The following is a 20299-nucleotide window of genomic DNA, read 5'->3' on the forward strand; positions in this document are numbered from 1 at the left end:
GAAAGAGGTCATATGTACAATTGTTTATTTTACATTATTCCATATAAAAAAAACAGCAGATACAGCCATAACTGGCAAACACATAGTGGTTCTACAGCAAGCAGTGAAAGACAATTTGACATACATAGTAGCCAACATATAATACAAGGTAACTATTAAATAAAACAAGTTTAAAATACACTCATAGTAAAATAGCATTATGTCATTTTCTATTGTAACTGGCCCAAACCCCAGCAAGTGTAGACTAACATGTTGGGGGGAAGGGAGGAGATATTTGTATTATTGGGAATGGTTTGCAGATTTGAGTATATGACAGGTAGGCTACTGGTTGGAGGTTACAATGTGTGTCAGGGAGACTACTAGTTTCAGTGTTAGGGTTGGGGTATATAAGTTATTATAAGGCGTCTATGTATTAAAAGAAGCTATCTCCAACCAAGGCAGTCAGTAATTGTATTTTCAGACTAGATTTCTATTGCCCAGCAAAACTCTATCACAGAAAACTAATGTCTAGCAAATAAGTTTATTAAGAGCATTTCCAGCACCTATACAGTGATCGACTAAACAGGAAATGACATTTTATATTTAAATTATGGAAATGTTTAATATGTAAATAATACTTTACATAACTGTTGTTTGGCTTGTGCTGTTTACATAACCAGTACAAATCAAGGTAATTTTTTATGCTTGTTGAGTTGAACAGTCATTTAGACCATTATACCACAAGGCTGATCCATATTTTCTTAAATGCTACATCAGCAGCATCTTTGCTAGACCAAACAGTTGATTATAAAGATGGCTGCTGGAGTATTTTACATAACTTGTGCATATCGCAATCAAGATTGTTAATTAAGGATTTGATTCTTTAAACAAAATTAAGCTGCTCCATTTTCCAATATTTTAAGTTGTTTTAAAACCGTTTCTATCAACTTTTTCTTATCTCGTTCATTCTTTTTTAATGATGCAAACAAATTATTTTTCTTTTTATCTCCATTATTTAACCTGAAAAAGAAACAAAAAAGGGATGTTATTTTAGCTGCTAAGTATATGAACAATGTCATAAAACAGGAACCATATTGTAGATTGAACCATGTTCACTGAGGAAATAAAAGAAAAATACAAAGGACATACAAATGTAGGCTGTATGCTTAGACCTCATTTAAAGTTATTTTTTGTTAAACTTCATCACTTTTACAATGTTTTTTCAACATTATCACCCATCTCATTTAATCTAACACTGTCTAACACAGCTACACATCACCAGCCAAAACCACCACACAAACACACATCACCAGTCAAATATTGCCACACCATCCACCAGCCAGAACCACCACACAAACACAAATCACCAATCAAATTTTGCCACACCATCCACCAGCCAGAACCACCATACAAACAACATATCAACTGCTGAATAAAGCTGAACTAGTACAAAAAGCAATTTACTTTTCCAATAAACTAATGGCTGTGTGCCTGGGTACACGCAAGTAGCGAGACTGTTGTTTGCCAAAATCAGCTAAGTAGACAGACCAATCCCAGTTGATAAAAAGATCTAACAGCTGAAAGTAAAAAGTTTGATAATCTTCAGCTACAGACAGACTATGACTTTCTGCATTAGATACATAAGAGCCATGACCAAAAGTATTGGGGCAAATATATCCACCTGTCTCAGATCTGTGAAAGCCATTTGTAGAGTTCCATCATTTGAATCAGGCACTGGCTCAGATGCAGCAAAATCTAGAAAATTATGAAGACGGTAAGCCTTAGCATTTAATGAACAATTTAAACAATCTAAGCTATCAGGGTCTTAAGTTACTACCAGTTTGTCCAAAAAATTATCAGGGTTTTAGGTTCCTACCAGTTTGGCTAGTAAACTATCAGGGTTTTAGGTTACTATCAGTTTGGCCAGGGTTTTAGGTTAAGAAATAAATAAGTTAATAAAAAAGCCTGTGGTGACTCACGTTCACATTGCATGACATCTAGGTTAAACTGCTGAAGTGCTCCCATGGTCATCTGACGAATGTCATTATCTACCAACAATGCCATCAGGCGAGAGGCAATGTGCTGGCAGGCTGACATACATGCAGTTTTGGCTACTTTTTCCTGTAAACCATAGCAACATCAACTACATTCTTCAAATTGTAAGTTAAATAAAATCTACTAAACCATAAGTACATGGAAGTTATGTTTAACTGTTACAAAGTTTTTTTCTTAAATACACATTTCTCATCTGCTTTTGCTATATTTGATGGTTTGCTGTTCTTAAGCACACAATAACTGTGTAGTATTAAAAATTCAATCCATAAGATTAAAAAAGTGTTAGGAAACTGTCAGATTTGTAGCTATCTAAATCTATACACGATGTCAACAATAAGTAGGGGAGGGGAGGTAAGAGAATGTGTTCATTTTGTTAAACATCTACTGATTAAACTATGGCTAGATATGAATCTTGGGGACATTTTAAAAATTAATATTTGCAAGCAATGGCAATATGAATAAAATAAAACTGTCAATTTGCATAACATTAAAAAGATGTGTTTTTAAATGATGCACAAATGTTAAAGGCAAAAATTCTAAAATTGAAAATTAAATTAAAAAATTCCAAAAGTGTTTATAAGAATAGGCCAATTTGCAGAAATATTTATTTATAAACAAATTATCTGGCTAGCCTGACATGGAGTTTTGTAACAAATTTAGGTACAAGACCCAAATCTAAATGTGACAACCACAAACAACTTCACATACAAGGAAGCATGAATGGAAGCATTCAGTCAAAGATTTATCCTATTTTTGCAATTATTCACCTATGTGCAAATATTAGCACCTACAGAAACAGAATTAGCTTTTGTTCTTGTTTAGTCTTGTGAGACAAGATAGAGAAACTGTGTTGTGGTGATCCAGTGACATAAAGGTGCTCAAGTCCCTACAGCACAGTCAGCACTTGATGCTGTAGCTACTGCTTTTACCCCTGTGTTTAATCCACCAACTTTGGCTTGCTTTGTCTCAGCCTAAAACTTGAGTCCAGCTAGTCACCAGTGGTACCCACCCAGATAATGGTACACAGAAACATCCTTTTCTTCTACTAGACAGACTTTATCTTACTACGTTGTGTCTCTTTACTCAAACAATTTTAAGAAGTAAGCATGCTGTTCTGCCATTGTGGTAGACATGTATTATGCCTATCCATTGTAGGAGCAGGCAGGTTATTCTGCCACTGTAGGAGCAGGTCTAACGACCAACTAAATAGCCAGCTATACTTGGTACAAACCAAATAGCCAGCTATAGTTGGTACGAGCCAAATAGCCAGCTATACTTGGTACAAGCCAAATAGCCAGCTATACTTGGGGCAGGCTAAATAGCCAGCTATACTTGGTATGAGCCAAATAGCCAGCTATACTTGGTACTAGCCAAATAGCCAGCTATACTTGTTGTAGGCCAAATAGCCAGCTATACTTGGTACAAGCCAAATAGCCAGCTATACTTGGGGCAGGCAAATAGCCAGCCCAACTAAAATCAGGCCTGTTAGTCTGACATGCAAAAATCAGGCATGTTAATTGAACATGCTGGGAGCAGACATGATGCACTACCATGCTACAGTTATCAGAGGGTTCTTACAACATATTTTTTCCAGTGGAAATGAAATACCTATGAGCAAGACAGAAAAATTAATTACTTATGGTAGCTTTCTTTTTTTCAATTACATATAGCACCAATATACTACATCTATCAAGTAGAACCTTAAGTCACTACACTCCATTTTTTCAAAATCTCATCGATTACACCCCAAGAAACATAGTCATGTTGTAGACCAAAGCCCAGGGATAATAGAAAAAAATAATGTTCCCTCAAAATGGCTTAATTCTTATATTTTGTACGGGAGAGAACTTCCTAAATTGTTAATGCTTCAGAGGCTTTATACTAATTTGAGGTGAAAAAACTCTAAACGACTAAACTACATCCAAAAACTTTTAACCACTAGCCATCTATAATAATAATATATATCAAATATCATCCAAATCTCCAGCTGTCAAAATAAATGACTCATTCAAACATTTATCAGATAGAAATTTCAGCAATTTAACTATTGTAACTTTTTTTTAATAAAGAAAGAACAGATATTTTTAAAATCACCAATCTAACTCACCAATATCGTGGGGAAAAAAGCGTAATGAAAAATGAATGTAATACGTTAATTTCTATGTTTACTTACTGGCAAATTAGTGAAAGACATAAATGTGCTCTGTAAGAATGCTACAAGGTCCATGAGGTAACTGCTGGCCTGACCTTTGGACTCTGAGATTGTCCAGTCATAGGAAGCTGGTAGAGAGTTCAATGGTATGGCTTAGTATATGTTGTGGCTTAGTATATGCCATGGCTTAGTATACATATTGGCTAATTGTATATCATGCCTTAGTATACATCGTGGCTTAGTATATGTTATGGCTTAGTATATGTCATGGCTAAGTATGTCATGGCTAAGTATGTCATGGCACTATCCATCGTAGTTTAATATATGTCATGTTTGAGTAATGTAATAGCTTAGAATATATCATAGTTTAGAAAATGTCATGGATTAGTATTGGCTTACCAGAGTGGTAGCAACTATTCTGCATAGCAAAAATAAGAATGAGATTTGTATTGTTAAGAATCCTGTGTAGTTCATCTACTTACCAAGATCCAAAAACTCATCAATCTTAAGGTTCAGCTGTTGATAAATCTGTTGTTCTGCTTCGCCACGTGCATCCTGTCAACAAGTAAAAACATTGTAAGGTTGGTTTTACCACCATAACAAACAGAATTTTTTACATAATATATAAGCTACTACTGTAACTTATATTTTCTAAATATGTTTGTTGATATTAGTTATAGGTCAACACATGTAGAGTAAGAAATCTTTATATAGATAAAAATAAATTCTCATTCTTGAAAATATAATGAAATAACTTAAGGTTTTAGACACATTGATTCTCTTAAATATCAGCACAGTTTGAATGAACTTATTTCAAGCTGACCTTAAACATAGAGGAGCCATGAAGTCTTGCTATATGAACACTGTCTTTTTCAGCCCTGAAATTTATACATTCAAAAAGATATTTTTCACATTACAGGAATAGCAAACATAAAACCACAAACAATTGTTTTATGATTATTTGGCAATAAATCCAGAAGTGGGGTGGTAGATGTTGGTTTCAATGATGCTGTTTTAAACTTCTAAATGTGTAGCATCTTAGGCTTACCAAAATGTATTTGGTATGTTTCTATTGAACACTTTCTGTTAAGTCTGCTCAAATGACAATAAGATAATGTTTGGCATTTGTTTGACAATAATCTAAACAGACAACAAGCACCAGTTTGATAATAATCTTATCAACAATCATCTGCTTGAGTATAAATGAATCAGGAAGCCTCAATTAATTAGCCCAAATATAAAAAAGCTATAGAGCCTCTGGATAATTTCACCTACCCTGTAATACTGGATATATATTCTTCAAAATATTCACAGGACTTTTCCAAGTAGTTCATGTTTATGGATATTTGAATAAGCTGGGAAAAAAGTTCATGATTTACAATTAATTCAAGGTTTGGTGTAGTGAGTATAAGTTTAACGTTGATTATTCTATCAATGTATGATACAATAATGCTTACAAAAGCCATTTTTAACTCATTAATAAGATTCAGTAATTACAATTATTTGATTACATTATTATTAAATCTAAATAGAAGAATTTTAAAGGAGGAAATGATTAATTAAAAAAAAAAGCTGAGCTAAGATTTACTGGGATAAAAAGAGACTAATACTTTGCCCAGTTAAAAAAAAAGCAAAGAAATATTCTTTACTTTCAATGTTTGTATTTATTACAAAATCTTTCTAAAAGCAGCCACATAACCATCCATATTATTTATAAAAACCTAGTTTAGTTTACCTGTAACAAGCTGAGATTAGGTTTCCTGATAAGATTAGACAGACAGCCACCTAGTGTTTTCGTCAACAGTTGGTTGGCAGACTTCCGTATCATGTCATCTATTTCTGTGTGACTGAAACATATCACAAAATACACATCTCGGTGCGACTAAAATGTATCACATATTTCTGTATGACTGAACTAATCACTTAATACACATTTCTGTATGACTGAACAAATCACATAATACAAATTTCTGTGTGATTGAAACATATCAAATAGAGGTCTATATCTGTATGACTGAAATATTTCACATAGATATTAATTTTTGTTTGACTGCAAAATATCACATACATTTACATAACTTTTTTTTTGTCTGGGTGACTGCAATATGTTACACACATAACTATTATAACTTTTACAAAATTACACCAGTCTATTTTTATTTGCCTGTCGTATGCTTTAAACCTGAATTATTCTTTAGAAAAAAAGTAAAAAAAAATTCTTCTGGCCATACCTTAGATGTAAGTCTGCAGAAAACTTGAGGCAGGCATTGATGTATTCCTTAACTTGTACATAAATACTAGGCACAAACTGGGAGAAGGGGAATTGTCGAGGGAAGGCAGCCTGAAAATATTAAATAAAACCTTTAGGAAAAATGCTTTTGAATTATACATAAACATCAACAATGCCAAATTATGTAAACTAAGTGAGCACTATTTTTCCATATAGAAAGTAGAGTAAAAGAATCCGCTTTAGACCTAGCATTCCTTTGGGCAGTAGAGTTCATAATTTTTCTTTTTTTTCTTCATATAGCTGTACATTTTTTATAAATACTGACCTCTTCTAAATCTTTATCCCTGTATGGAAACTGACTGGAAATGACAGTGTATTCTTCAGCTTCCATGCAATAAATTGGCGTGTAATTATCTTCAGCAAAGATGGCAGCAAACACATCCACCCACTGTTCAGACAAGATGACGCTGTAGCGATCCCTGCAGTGGACAAAAACAACAGTTACTCATTCAGTTTAACTGCTGTTTATTTCTAACTATAATACATGCAATACAAGTTGGATGAAATACCTCATTTCTAGTAGAAGTTCCAACAGTCTTCCCACACTAAAACCATATCCCTTTAGAGAGAAGAAGATATTTTAGTTTTAAAATACTTCACAGTCAAGTCCAAAACTTAGCTTGAAATCAGAACATTATTTGTTAAATGTATCTCACCTTCAGTGTATGACAAAATAAAACAATCAACTTTTTGACTTCCAACATCAAGTTTGCAGCTTTACAAGATTGCTGAGGGAAAATGAACAAAGCTCGGATTTACACAACCAAGACAAAATCAATCTACTTTTAAAAAAATCTAAAAGCTCCTTGCTCTAACATATTCAAGACATTTTATTTTTACTTTGAAACATCTTTTAAAATAGTGTCATAACTTAATGTGCTTTTAAAACAATTATTATGGTTTAGGGTTTGAAGCAACAAATAGCAACACACTAATGTATTTTTCATGTGATTCAATTTAAAAAGTTCTTTGCAATTTGACTTAAATTTAAATGGCAGACATAAAATATGATGAATCATAAAATAATAAATTGTGCATATTTGATGATGGCAGTTTAGATGTATAGTACTAGGAGCATAAGCAGCGAATAAATTTTTACTTATATAGTTCAAATTTATTTAATCTGGGTGAATGGTAAGAATGTCACCTAAATAATCCTTACATCTAGGTATCAATTTAATAATTTAAATAGTTTAGCAATGCAACCACAGCTTTGAAAAAAATTCTTGCTATAAACATGTTTTTTATAATTATCTGTTTATACAATCTAATTTTAAATAGCCTAATTAAAGGCCTTAAATAATATATCTTAATATAAAATGGCATAATACATGAAAATTACAACTTAAGAGTTATTTTTTATTTCTGTGAAAAATTTGTATAACTGTGTGCTGAAAAAAAAACATGCTGAAAATTGTGGGGCAACAAGGGTTTTAAAAATGAATGATGATCAACAGAAGATTACATGCTAGATCAGGCAGGTTAGCAAAGGTTAAAAAGGTGTGTGTTCTTTCAATAGTTCAACATTTTAATTTCATCAAACTTTTAATCATTTCAAGCAAATAAGTATTTTTTCAAAATATGTATTTAATATTTAGTATATTTGCATATTTCCGCATGAAATAAGTCATTTATTTAATTTGAAAATATGTCATTGAACAAAAATCAAACATGCACTAAGTGGAAAAGTTTGGGACAGGATTAGATTGGTGTAAACGTATGAAATAAAATCTGGTAGTTAATACAAAATTAGATCAGGGAATTGTGTCATAGGATTAGATTAGCAGGAATGTGTGAGGTAGATCTTTAACCTCATAGCTAGTTAATTCCTTCATAGAATTGGCATCACCAGAATTATCAGGTTTTTCCTGGAAAGTAAACTATAAAAACAACATGTAAATACAAGCTAACAAAAGCCCATGCATAAGTCAACACAACACATACACAGTTTTGTTATTTTTTTCAGATGCTGGCTTTGGTGGTAAAGTTTTGTGGTTTTCATATCAGTGACTCATGTTTTTTGTGGTGTTTAGTAACTCAATGCCAAATATTTTGATTGGTGTCTTTTGAATTATCTAAAACATTGACTTACAATCAAAATAATTATTTAGCACATAATCTACATCATGCAAAAACTACAACAAAATAACAATCTAAAATTATGCTGACTTGCTCTATAGATAATTATACACCATAATAATGTAATGAAAACTAATCAATAACGTGACCCTAAACTGTTAACAATAAGTGACATAAAATACAATCAGTTGAATAAAGGTAGATTGAGCTATGATGACAAAATCACTAGTCGATAGTAGCTTACATTTTCCAATATCTCTAAATATTTGAAATATGATAAAATGTTCATCAAAGTTGTAACAAAAAGGTAGAAGTATAATCTCACCGAAGTTGATCGTAGCGTAGCACAGAGTTTTTCTACAGCTTTCTCCCACAGTTCATCCATGTGTGACCTGGTCACCAGGCCGTGGGTGGTGTGGAGGATGTGATCCTCCACCACAAAAAAACTGAAAGTAAAAAAAAAATCACTTTTAACAGTTAGATTTGCATTATCCATATCATCATAATCAACTCACTATCGTTTTCAACAGGAATACAGGTACAATGTTAATACACCTAAAGCAAAACATTATAAAAATTACTTGTGAGAAATGTGACTTAGTATAAATAATTCAAGATATTTCAACATCAAAAGTAGAAATAGACTGAATAAGATCTAATGAGGTGTAAAAAAGCAAAATGCAGAAAACTTACCCAACAATATCATGGAAATATTTCTTGAATAAATCTAGACTTTCGTGCTGCAAGTTAATGAAAAGTAAATGAACAGTGTGATCAGCACAAAAAGCTATCAAGTGGTTAAACATTCAACTTTACAATCACTTCTATTTTCTTAAACTAAATGTTACAAATTTAATGAATTTTTCTAAAAAAAAAAAAAAATTCATTTTAACTCGAGAAGTTTTTTCTATCTAAATCTTTTTCCTAAAAACTACCAGTTGCACAGTATATGTCGTAAAGCACCATTTCATGTGAGTCATGTGACAGGTTTGAATGTGACTTGGTGAAGGAGACCTACCATATTTGGTGGTGGCTGTAAAGACAGCCGAGCTTGCTTCCATCGTTGTGCTCTGTAATAGGTTTCAAACTTTTCCTTATCACCCTGTGCATAGAAGATCTTAGCTCAAACAGAATCCACTCAAGTTTTATTGAGCAGAAACAAATGCTATTAAAAAATATATCATCAGGTCTAGAACAAAGTGACATATAGTACCATCTAGTTGAAGAAATCACATAATGATAGACTTAGGATGGTTCCTAAATATAACTCAGTATTTACAGCTGGTTGGAACAATTAGGTTGTTGTTACACCAACTTGTTTGGGTAGTCTCTAAGTTGATAATTTAAGCTGAGCATCTTAAATCTTAAGTAACATGGTTTCTATTCTTCATGTTCGTTTCAAATCATTAGTAATTAGTACAGAAAAAAATCAATTTCTATTACTTCTTGAGATAAGACAACAGTAGATATTTTTGACTAATTTTGCTATTTCAAAAACTAATAATTTAACCATTATATGAAATATTCTTATGCTTCAAAAAGATTTCCTTCAACAAATTCAAACTATAACCTGATGTTATATTTTCCAATATGCTCAAACACAAACTTGGACAAAACTGCCTGACATACACTAGCAGTCTAGTTTATACATATATAAACTAGACTGTTAGACTTACCAGCAATGAATAAATGTGGAGACACCTGTAAACTGGTGAAAAGTCTACAAGGTCTTGTGCACTAAGTTCCTGAGAATTAGAAATTTATAAATTAGAAAAAAAATGTTTCAGAAGTTAGATTGTACTTAAAATGTTGAAAAAAGTTCCAAAAATGATTTCATCACCTCTTCTTTGTATTCAACATCATTATTAACTTCTATCACAGCTTCTACTTCCCCTGTAAAAGGATTTGGTGGAGGTGGTGCTCTACGGGATTTGATTTTCTTCCTGGCTATTTGTGGATCCATATTGTTTTGTTCAGCAGCCTGAAGGTGTAAAAACAAAACAAAAATATTTTTTTAAATATTTCATGTCCACAATGTGATGATGGTAGTGCACACAACTGCTAACCCAAAAGTCCAATCCTGGAGTTGATTGTCCTAATAACATCCCTGAGTTCACCCAGGGTAAATGCGGTTGGGGATAATCATGACCACACTATCCCTTCATATACCTAGGTCACAGAAAATGATAAACTACTTCAAATGTTCCATGGAATGCCAGGTTCGAAAGGGTAACTTTATTACTTCAGACATCCATAAGCTAAAGTGGAAATAGTAAAAGAGTAGAAATGTAACTTAATAAATGTAGCTGACTTCCAACATTCTAAAAAAATCCAAGGAAAAACAATTTCCATCCTAAGAAAGCAGTAACCTGTATATACATTTTTATGGGAATTTTCAAACAAGAAATATTGGATTGTGATTCCACATACAACTTACATGCTTCATTGCAACTTCCCCAATCTTTGCCGAGTGTTTGCGAATGCTCTCAAGGAAGTCTTTAAGTTCAGTCATAGAAGCTTCTTTGATACGCTGGCGAAGCCTGGGGATGGCTTCAGCCATTGTCTGAGAGAACCAGTGGTTGATGACTCTAGGGAGGTAAGTGTGCTCCAGTTGTTCCAGAGTTTTTAAAGCAGGGTAATATCTGGAACACATAGTCAACATTTTTATCAAGAGGACAACAGCACTAGTGAACATCAGGAAAATACAAGTTACACATTTTTATTTTAATAAATATACATAAAGGGTATGATAAATAAATATATAAATCTTAGTGAATATACACATAAATCCTGTTGCACATCCCATTTAAAAATAGCCTCTTGAGATGAATAATATTCATAAACATCAACAACTTCAAATGACAGCAATAAGATATGTAATTAGGTCACTGTTCTCTGCACCACTGCGCTATATACTTAAAATGTCAATCCTCATATCCTGCATACAGGAACATTCCACTCAAAATTTTGCAAAACATAGCCTGTTGAATCACTTCCTTACCTTTTGCACTTCATTTGTTCTTGTAGCTTTCCATACATTTCTAAAACTGAAATGCAAAAATGGGATATATAAGTTACTTATATAATATCTTGTAGCTTTCAACTTGTTTCAAAAACTGAAAATTATAAATGTGATATACCAGTCACTTTTAAAATATTCATCAACTCAACTTGGAAAACTATACTTGGAAATAACCTGAGTGAAAATGATTTATACCTGGTAGACAATGTGTTAAACTCTCTATAGCTAAGGTCACATTCTTTTGAACTCTGCGACATCTGACCAGTTGATGGCCCTTGTTTAACAGTGGATCACAGGAATGCTGAAGCTCTCTGTTCAAACCTTCTATTTCATCCTAAAAAAATTGTCGAAATAATACTTGTTAACAGCCTTACAATCTATGAATGGAAACATTTTTACTCTAAAAAATTACAAAACAGAATACTACATGATATCCCATGTGAATAATAAATAAAACATAATTAATAATTATAATTGTTAGCCTTAAAAAAAGGGTCAACCCTTTCTGACCAGATGGTAAATATGGCTGATGGAGTTGTGTTTACCAGTGTGGGATAGTGTGGTCAGTTCTATACTCTTCTGCCTTTACTTTCCCAAATATCAGTCAGGTACCCATCTAAGCTGGGTGGACTGAGACATGCAAAAGACCCAAGTCTGTATCTATACTCAAGGCTATGGGTTAATAGCTATGTGCTCTACCCCCCCCCCCCCCCCACCACTCAGTTTAACTATATTATCACTAGTTTTAGCTAGAAAATACCAGAAAATTACCTCCCATCTGTGCAGTATTCACTTGTCAATTACCCCTATAGAATACCTATCTCTCTCTATACAGACTCCAATGGCTAATTATCCCTATCTACATCCCTAAATAATTGAGGGGGGGGGGGGGGGGGGGGGGAAGCACGTCCAATGTTCTACTGCAGTTTTTTGGATCTGGATACCTGACAGAAAGCAAAGAGCTAAAGAGTCTAAAACATGTTTAGTGACCTTTTAATCTTGTCTATTTAAAAAAAAATACACATCAGAACTATCACTCTAAAACTAAGAGTACACGAGCCTTTATTGAACTGAGAAACAAATAATGTATGTGAACCAGCCTTTATTAGACTGAGAAACAAATAATGTATTTTTAAATAAGTTATTTGATCTAAATTAACCAACACTACAACAAACTAGTCAGTTGTAGTTTGTTTACACTGACCCTTGTCAGCTTATGTACAGAAATGCTAAGTCAATAAAGATGTGCACAAGACTAACCAACAGGGGAGCACATAACAGGTCAGCTAAGTACACACTAGAAGGTCAGATTGAATACCTGTCACTGTGGTCAATTATGTGATGTCAGTTGGGAATCTACAGGGTCATCATCATTGCATGGCCTTTAACAACCTTCATGTGTATTACAATTTCAGTGGTTTGGTCATTTAGAAGCAATATAGGACTCACTTTCAGTTTAGTAGCATCTCCACTAACTTGCTGCAATTCCCTGATGGAGTCAATGAAGCCTTGATAATGATAGTTACACATACGTTCAATTTCATGGTCATGGCCTTTGATGCGAGCATCCAGCTTTTCCATAAAATATTCGATATCCTCTCCATCATATACTGCTCTGTATAGTTAAAATTATTGAAGAGTTAGAGTGCAAATAGCTTCCAATCCCTTTCATTCATGTAACATTAGTAAAGTTTAAGTAAACAACATCTTTATTGTTAGTATAACAGTTTATTTTCTCAACGGTCATTCATTTATGATGTCCACACAAAAAATCTTAATTTTAGCTCCAACCCACTGTATTCTCTTGGGACAGACCCTCTTCCCCCCTGTTGAGGATATCTATAAAACTATAATTCACCTCTCAAAACTTACTTCCAATATACTGTTTCAATAACATGTATAGTGTATGTATACTCCACAATCCTAATAGTTTAGGCTTATAGGATCTTTAGTGATTTATTCTAATAGCAAGAGTCTACCAGTATTTAATGTTGGGACTAGAAAGTGTTGAGAAAAATAATTAAATGTTATGAAGTATAAATGGTCATTATAATAAAAGCTTTTTTTAAATTAAATACATGCATAAACCAAAAACTAATATAGGGTAGTGCTTATTTATTTTTTAAATGGAAAGAGAAGTATTAATAATGTTTAATTGCCAGAGGTCAGACGTAGATTTCTAATACTAATACTTGTTAAGGCCACATTGAGTTCTTGACCTCATCTATATATTTAATTCTCTTCTTGGTTATTGATTATCACCAACTGAATGGAGAATTTTTCTTAAGGGCATAATAAAAAAAACCTGTCCTTTAGATTAAAAATGTATACGGCAGGAAACAGATTGGTACCGCAAAATGCATATTCGGTCTTCGCCGTTCATAAACTTTCTAACCAGACATCGTTCGGGGATTTTGTTTATACTGATAAATAGAGCAAGGTTTTTACAAGCTTCGTTAGCAAGATTTTTGTGGAATTCGTTTTTTATGACATTTTGTGCCGCGGCGAAGGATGTGAAGTATGCAAATCTAGACGGAATGGATCTACTTGGAAAGTACGTGTACTGCACTAATAAGGTAAGAAATAATATTTTGTAAAAATAACATTTTTTTTTTTATGGATTTTTCATTAGAAATGATTGCTGTAAATTATGAAAGTAAAAAAAAGTATATTTGAATGCGTTTTTTTACTTTAATTTGAACAAAATGACTGCCGAAAATTACGACACATCGGCGTCGCTGAAAGCGGGAATTTCAGTTAATTTTTTACGGATATAAAATTGTATTTTTTTACTCCGAAGCATGTATTTAAATAACAGTTAAGTTAAATCTATTTAATTCTGTAAAATATAATTATTATTTTGCCGTAGATACTTTTATTTTTTATTTTTAATGATTTTCTGTCGCGGAAAATCGGTATTCGCACCATGCACGCACACGTAGTAAAACTAGACTTATCTTTAAAACACGAGAATCTTGAGTACACTGCGAATAACAAAGTTTTTAAATGTTAGTTTACTTTTGACTTTAAGCCATTTGTTTTAAATCGAAATTAATTGATAATGTAATTATTTCAAAGTAAAAACTTTCCGTCTGAAATTGGCTTCTAACCTTCGCCACTGAACCAGCCTACGCACGACATTCGCGCGAGTCTGTTTCTTCGCAATAGTCTGTATAGTGTCGAGGGCTAATCCTAAAAAGAACCGAGTCCTCACTAATGTAATGTTTATTAAAATTAGGTACAATTGTTGGAACACATGAGAAATAACAAATTTAAATTTCTTCAAATCTATAGCCAAAAGAAAGTAGAACTTTATAACTCTGTAAATTATGAATCGAGTGACGGCTGTCGTGAAAACGGGAGCCATTGTACTCTTTTTTTTTAGGGTGACCTACTTTTATTATATAAATTTAAAATTCGAAGATTTGATAATAGCTGAGTAGCTGAATACGCATGCGATATGGCTGGCACGTTTTGGGATAGGGATCGAGTACACCGTAGAAATTTTTTTTCTTAGAACTACGCGTATTTTTTTTTAAATCAAAAGATACTTACATATTAGCTGTGGATTTCAATTTCATTACAGAACTAATCACTAACTTTAGTTTTTAAAAGTGATTTTGCCTCTAGATCTAGCGTATTTTCAAAATTACGTAGATTCTAGATCTAGATCGATTTTACTAACTATTTGACAAACGTGTCAGTAAAATGAGGTCACCGCTTCCAGATTCTTAGGTTTAATTATGTTTGTCATTTTGATCTATTATAAGTAGCATTAAAACTACTGCATCTATCATCAACATTGTTTTTATAGGCCAGTTCTAATGATACATTCTGTTCATTACCAATTCTAATGAAATCGTATCAGGCCCTAACTAACACCCTGTTCACTGACACCACACTATTTGAATGAGGCCACAGACAGTCGTAACTTTAAATTAATTTATAAAGTACTAAACAATTATAATTAGCCATGTAAATGCTGCAACTATAATAAAAATTGGCATATAGACATATTTTACTAATAATATTTTTTATATAGACCTTCTATATTTAACTCTGTTATTTTTTTCTTCCCCAGAGTGTTTTTAAAAGCCAGAATTTTGAACATTTTTTAAAGGGGATAGCGGTCGTTTTTTTTTTCAAGAATAATTATAGAAATAAGCTATAAACTGGTATATTTTGTAAAGTTTGACATAATTACAAATAAGTTTATGCCTAAGTGACATTTCTGTGTAATTACATTGTTAATTTTGTGAATTTCGTGGATTTTAGACCTTACTACATTTAGATGTAAAAAAAAATGTCATTTGAGTGAGTGTGGTTAATCTAAATTTTGAACGTGATGTAAATGTCTAGTGCTATTAATTTTTATATTTTTGAATTCCTCGATTGTTAAGCAACAAAATTGATATATAATATGTCAATATTTGTTACTTTGAAAATTGGCGAAAATCGACCCTAAAAGTAGATGTTTAAAAGTTGAATCTGTTTCCTGCCATACACTTTTTTTTCTCTACTATATCTACAAACCACTACAAACAATGTTACAATAGTTTGTATTTTAGCTTTCACACTGTTTGCAGTTGGTTGTTTTATAACTAAAATCCAGACTCAGCCTGTAAGTCTTGTAGATTTTGAAATTTAAGAAGATAGTAGGCGAATAAAAGTATAAAAAAGTAACAAGACTCAACAAATACTCTAATATGTCTACCATATGAAAATAGACAACAGTATAATATAGATCTACTATAATATTTAGAGTTCAGTCCTAATAAGTAAGAGGAATGACTAAAATTAAAATAAATCTTATGCTATTTTGACTGGATTTTTAACAATTTTCCTTTTTGGTAGGGGGAAAAAAAAATGCAAGATGCAAAAAGTGATACGGTGAGGTGGTAAAAGTTTTTGACGTAACTTGCATAAATAGGTAAATAGCTAGACAATATTTGGCTCACCTTTCTTTCACATTACTAGCCTCGGCAGATTTTACGTTCTTAAAACGATAGATTACCTTTTTACCTGGCTTATTGATTCATATTCTGGTAATCTATCGTTTTAGGTACATAAAATCGCCCGCGACTAGTAATGTGAAAAACAGGTGACTCCTTAAATTTTAATAATTATTTCACATTTTGAGGAGGATTTATGTTTTGAAAAATAAAACAATGTTTCCTTGTTTCATTTATTGTAGGCCTACCTGGTTATGAACATTTGAATTAAAACTTTTTAGTAATTAATGAAGACTAGCGATGTTTTCATCAGATGCAACCATGCTTATTTACTATAGCAGACATCTTGTTTAAGTTTTATTTTGTTAAACTTATAACGGGAGATTCAGGGAAAGCCACTCTATATTACAAATGGCTGCTGTTTATATAGCAAATCTTACGCGCAAACACTGTTGTTTAAAGTTAATTTTCGACCCATATTGATATATTTAATAGTCTGGCGCGTTGCTTAGATGGCTGGATTGACCTCTGACCCTGAAACGTCACGCATCGTTTTTAGACGGTTTTTACGTTTATTTTAGGGGTCCTATCCACGACAAATGAAAAAACTGTTAATCTCGCAAATTCTCATCATTATTTTAATGCAGAATGCTAATAAAATGGATAATATGCCTTAGAATGCCAGAAAAAATCGAGAGATTTGTTGTTGTAAATAATGAGAGGATTACTAGTGGAGCGCTCTCCGTATAAACTGAACCGCCGCTAAAAACGACTGACCTCCGGGGAAAACGGCCCGACCTCCTCTAAATTAATATATAATTGAGATATTTACCTTGTAGATTTACATTATTATTGATTCTGGTTTCCAAAATCTTATCCCAAAATGAGGTACCCACGCTGACATTTCTATCCGCTATTTTTAGTATCATGACGTCATTGCTACGCTAGTTGCCAGACTGAAACAACTAGTTTTTGTTTTTTTACGGAATGAACTGTTAAGTCTAGTATTTTAATTATAATTCAATTGTAGCATGTGTGGAAAAAGTAAAATTATGGACATTATTGTTGTATTAGTAATTTTATTAGTATATTGATTTTTTCTTCACTGTGGGCCGACAGTTGCTGCATTCGTGACCGGTGATTAACCTCGTCAACGCTGCGTGGCCTATTCGTTTATATAATCAGTGATGCTTGTTCAGTGGCCTTTTTCAGAGCTAGGCCTAATTACGGGCGATTTTTAGACTTAATTGATCGGCCGTTAGCCTTTTTCATTGCTGCGTATTTTAAAAAAAATGCTCATTCAGCTGCATTTTTTTTTGGCGCTAAATAATCTGTTTACGGTCATTTTAAGCGTTTATTTATTTTTTTAAGCTAGACGTAGATCTAGTTACATTTTTTTTTTTATACAGCTGGCTGTCTAGCATGCCTGATATGTGAACTTTAAAAAAAAAAATGACCGAACTTTAAAAAAAAAATGACCAGAAGTAGGGAAGTATAGGTCTGTTATTCAATTTGCTTGAAGAAGGGGGGGGGGGAGAGAGAGAGAGAGAGAGAGAGAAGTGAAGACACCGACCATCTCGTGTACGCGTGTTCATTCTATGACGTGTACTATAGGTCACGGTGACCCCGCGACCGTGGTGGGATTTTTCATCCATAGGATAGTAAACGTAAGCAAGCAATCACGCGAGTGACGATGTTTGGAGATTTTATTTTAAAAAAATAATCACATACGTCATGTTTTCAAGATGAAAAAAAAAATTTAATGTAAAAAAAAAAAGACACTAATACCATGTATGAACCTCAGCTGCCACGCTGTTGACTCAATACAATGTGAATTGAGTGTAAAATGTATTTGTATTTATAAACTATCATAACTATTACTATCATTTATTTTAAGCATATTTATTAGTTAAAATTAGAATTTGAAATAAAAATACTTATTATGGTCATTTGATTTATGCAGGTGTTCATTACTTCATAAAATGGTATGAATTGAATATCATGTGGAGTAGAATTTAATAAATAATAAAATAACTAGATCTAGTTTTATTATCAACGAGTTGCTTTTTGTTATTTTCCGGTGAGTAAATTACCTAAGCTGACGCAATTACCATGGCGGGAATTAAAAGCTCATGTACACAAGTCCACGACGTAATGTTATGCCGGTCGAGGGCCAAGAACGCTGTTTTGTCATTCATTTTCCATTTTTGATTAATTTTCAAATTCTCTATTTTCTCGTCAACCGAGTAAGCTAGATATTTAAATGAGGTGTCAAATGTTCTCTTAAGGGGTAAGGAAGTTAATGGTGTATTTGAAATAACAGAATATTTTATTTAAAAAAATCCATAATTCAACCTAAAATTTAACCATTGATTTAGGTTTATTATTCATTTATCTACAATATGTGACACAAATATATCGCAATATACTTCTATTAAAGCCTTGACAATGAGGTAACTTTTTCGTACATTAGAAGCCGCGGGCGATTTTACGTACCCAAAACGATAGATTACATCATTACCGATTACCCACATTCTTTAGCAGCTCTAAGTCTAATCTAGAGCAGAACTAGCTATTTAGCTACTTTTAAGTAGGCGTATTAGATTCTACTCGTCAACTACCTACTCATTATTATCTAAATTCTTAATTAAACTTGAGCAGTTAGCTAGACTCATCACTACTCATCAGGATCAGAGTCGACTTGAGATCAAGATCTAATCTAGAAATCTAGATTCTAGATCTAAGCGCTAAAAACATTTTACCTTAAAGTAGTTGCTAAAGGCCCTTCAGAAGTTTCGATTTCAGTGATTAAATGTTCATGGTGAGCTTCTACGGCTTCTTGTCGCAAAGTATCGGCATCTTGAATAGGAATATTTAGCTGTTTCCATTCATCGGCATAGGGTGTTACTTCCGCCATTTTGTCATTATTATTATTTACTCCTGGCACCAATGTTGCCACATCAAAATATTTAAATTCGCCAAATAGAATATATCTATTGGCCTATATTAGTTGTTTACATGATATATCGTGATGTAATCCACATTTCTGACTGAAATTTACATTAAAAAAACTAATTCTACAACAAAAGTAAAATATGCATTAAGTTTATTGTCTCTTTATAAAGTATTTTGTATTGAAATAAACACATTAAAAAAAAAATACTCAATACATCTTAACAATATTGATAAATTGTCTAAACGAAAGCTAATAACTAATAAGTTATGTGCTTATTAAGTTGCAAGGTGGGGTTTCATAGTTTCAAGTGGGGAAAGGGACACAAATTTCTAGATCTAGATTCTAGATTGATCGTAACATTAAAAAGGTATTTGAAATGCTATTCCAACCATGAAACTTAATATTGTGATAAGAAACATACACACACACACACACACAGAAAAATATGTGGGATATTGACAAAGCAACATATTGTCACCGAGTAGATTTTAATCTAAATTAAATCAAAATTGTATCAAAATTGCACCAAAAAATTTATGGTCATTTTCAATTACGGCGGGTCTTTAACGTTTACGAGGAAGTCTATTGCGTATATTAATAGCACTGAATAAATTAAACGTTTTATAAATGGTTATGGCCTTACACAGAAATTACTTTTTTTTAAAAATTCAAACAGTGTATGCCGTCAAATTTTCTAACGTACTCTACCTCTAGTCAAACATCACCAAAAGTCCAAAATCCCTACCCAGAACGCGACGTCATTTGATTGAAAACCCTTTAGTGTGTGTATGTATGTGCATGATGCATCAGCGGA

The 20299-nt window shown here is 32.6% G+C and overlaps 1 protein-coding gene across 4 annotated transcripts; it reads right to left on the reverse strand.

Moving 5' to 3' along the window:
- Positions 1-8: 8 nt before the first annotated feature.
- Positions 9-19452, reverse strand: LOC131943324 (exocyst complex component 6B). 4 transcript variants are annotated; one of them, XM_059303365.1, is made up of 25 exons: positions 19292-19452; positions 13027-13192; positions 11773-11911; positions 11557-11602; positions 10993-11197; positions 10396-10536; positions 10232-10300; positions 9574-9657; positions 9249-9295; positions 8881-9001; positions 8288-8356; positions 7133-7204; positions 6986-7035; positions 6742-6895; positions 6418-6527; positions 5922-6033; positions 5462-5541; positions 5010-5064; positions 4669-4741; positions 4208-4314; positions 3613-3642; positions 1959-2100; positions 1661-1734; positions 1444-1556; positions 9-999 (listed from the first exon to the last, which is right to left on the reverse strand). In XM_059303365.1, exons 1-25 carry the CDS (start codon positions 19444-19446, stop codon positions 873-875), a joined length of 2541 nt encoding a protein of 846 aa, XP_059159348.1. In that variant the 5' UTR covers positions 19447-19452; the 3' UTR covers positions 9-872. The 4 variants fall into 4 exon arrangements, with proteins under 4 accessions (XP_059159348.1, XP_059159350.1, XP_059159349.1 ...); XM_059303367.1 differs by lacking the exon at positions 8288-8356; XM_059303366.1 differs by lacking the exon at positions 3613-3642.
- Positions 19453-20299: the final 847 nt, after the last annotated feature.

This window comes from Physella acuta, unplaced genomic scaffold, assembly GCF_028476545.2.
Source record: "Physella acuta isolate Inbredline_101_S28 unplaced genomic scaffold, ASM2847654v3 ptg000453l, whole genome shotgun sequence".
Lineage (NCBI taxonomy): Eukaryota > Metazoa > Mollusca > Gastropoda > Physidae > Physella > Physella acuta.

Excerpts from the sequence above, each read along its gene's own strand:
- LOC131943324 (XM_059303365.1), bottom strand. The coding sequence starts at position 19,446 with ATGGCGGAAGTAACACCCTATGCCGATGAATGGAAACAGCTAAATATT. Across the intron at positions 9,002-9,248 it reads TATTTCCATGATATTGTTGG|TTTTTTTGTGGTGGAGGATC; the intron begins GTAAGTTTTCTG and ends TTTTACTTTCAG. Across the intron at positions 7,036-7,132 it reads TATTTTGTCATACACTGAAG|GGATATGGTTTTAGTGTGGG; the intron begins GTGAGATACATT and ends TTCTCTCTAAAG.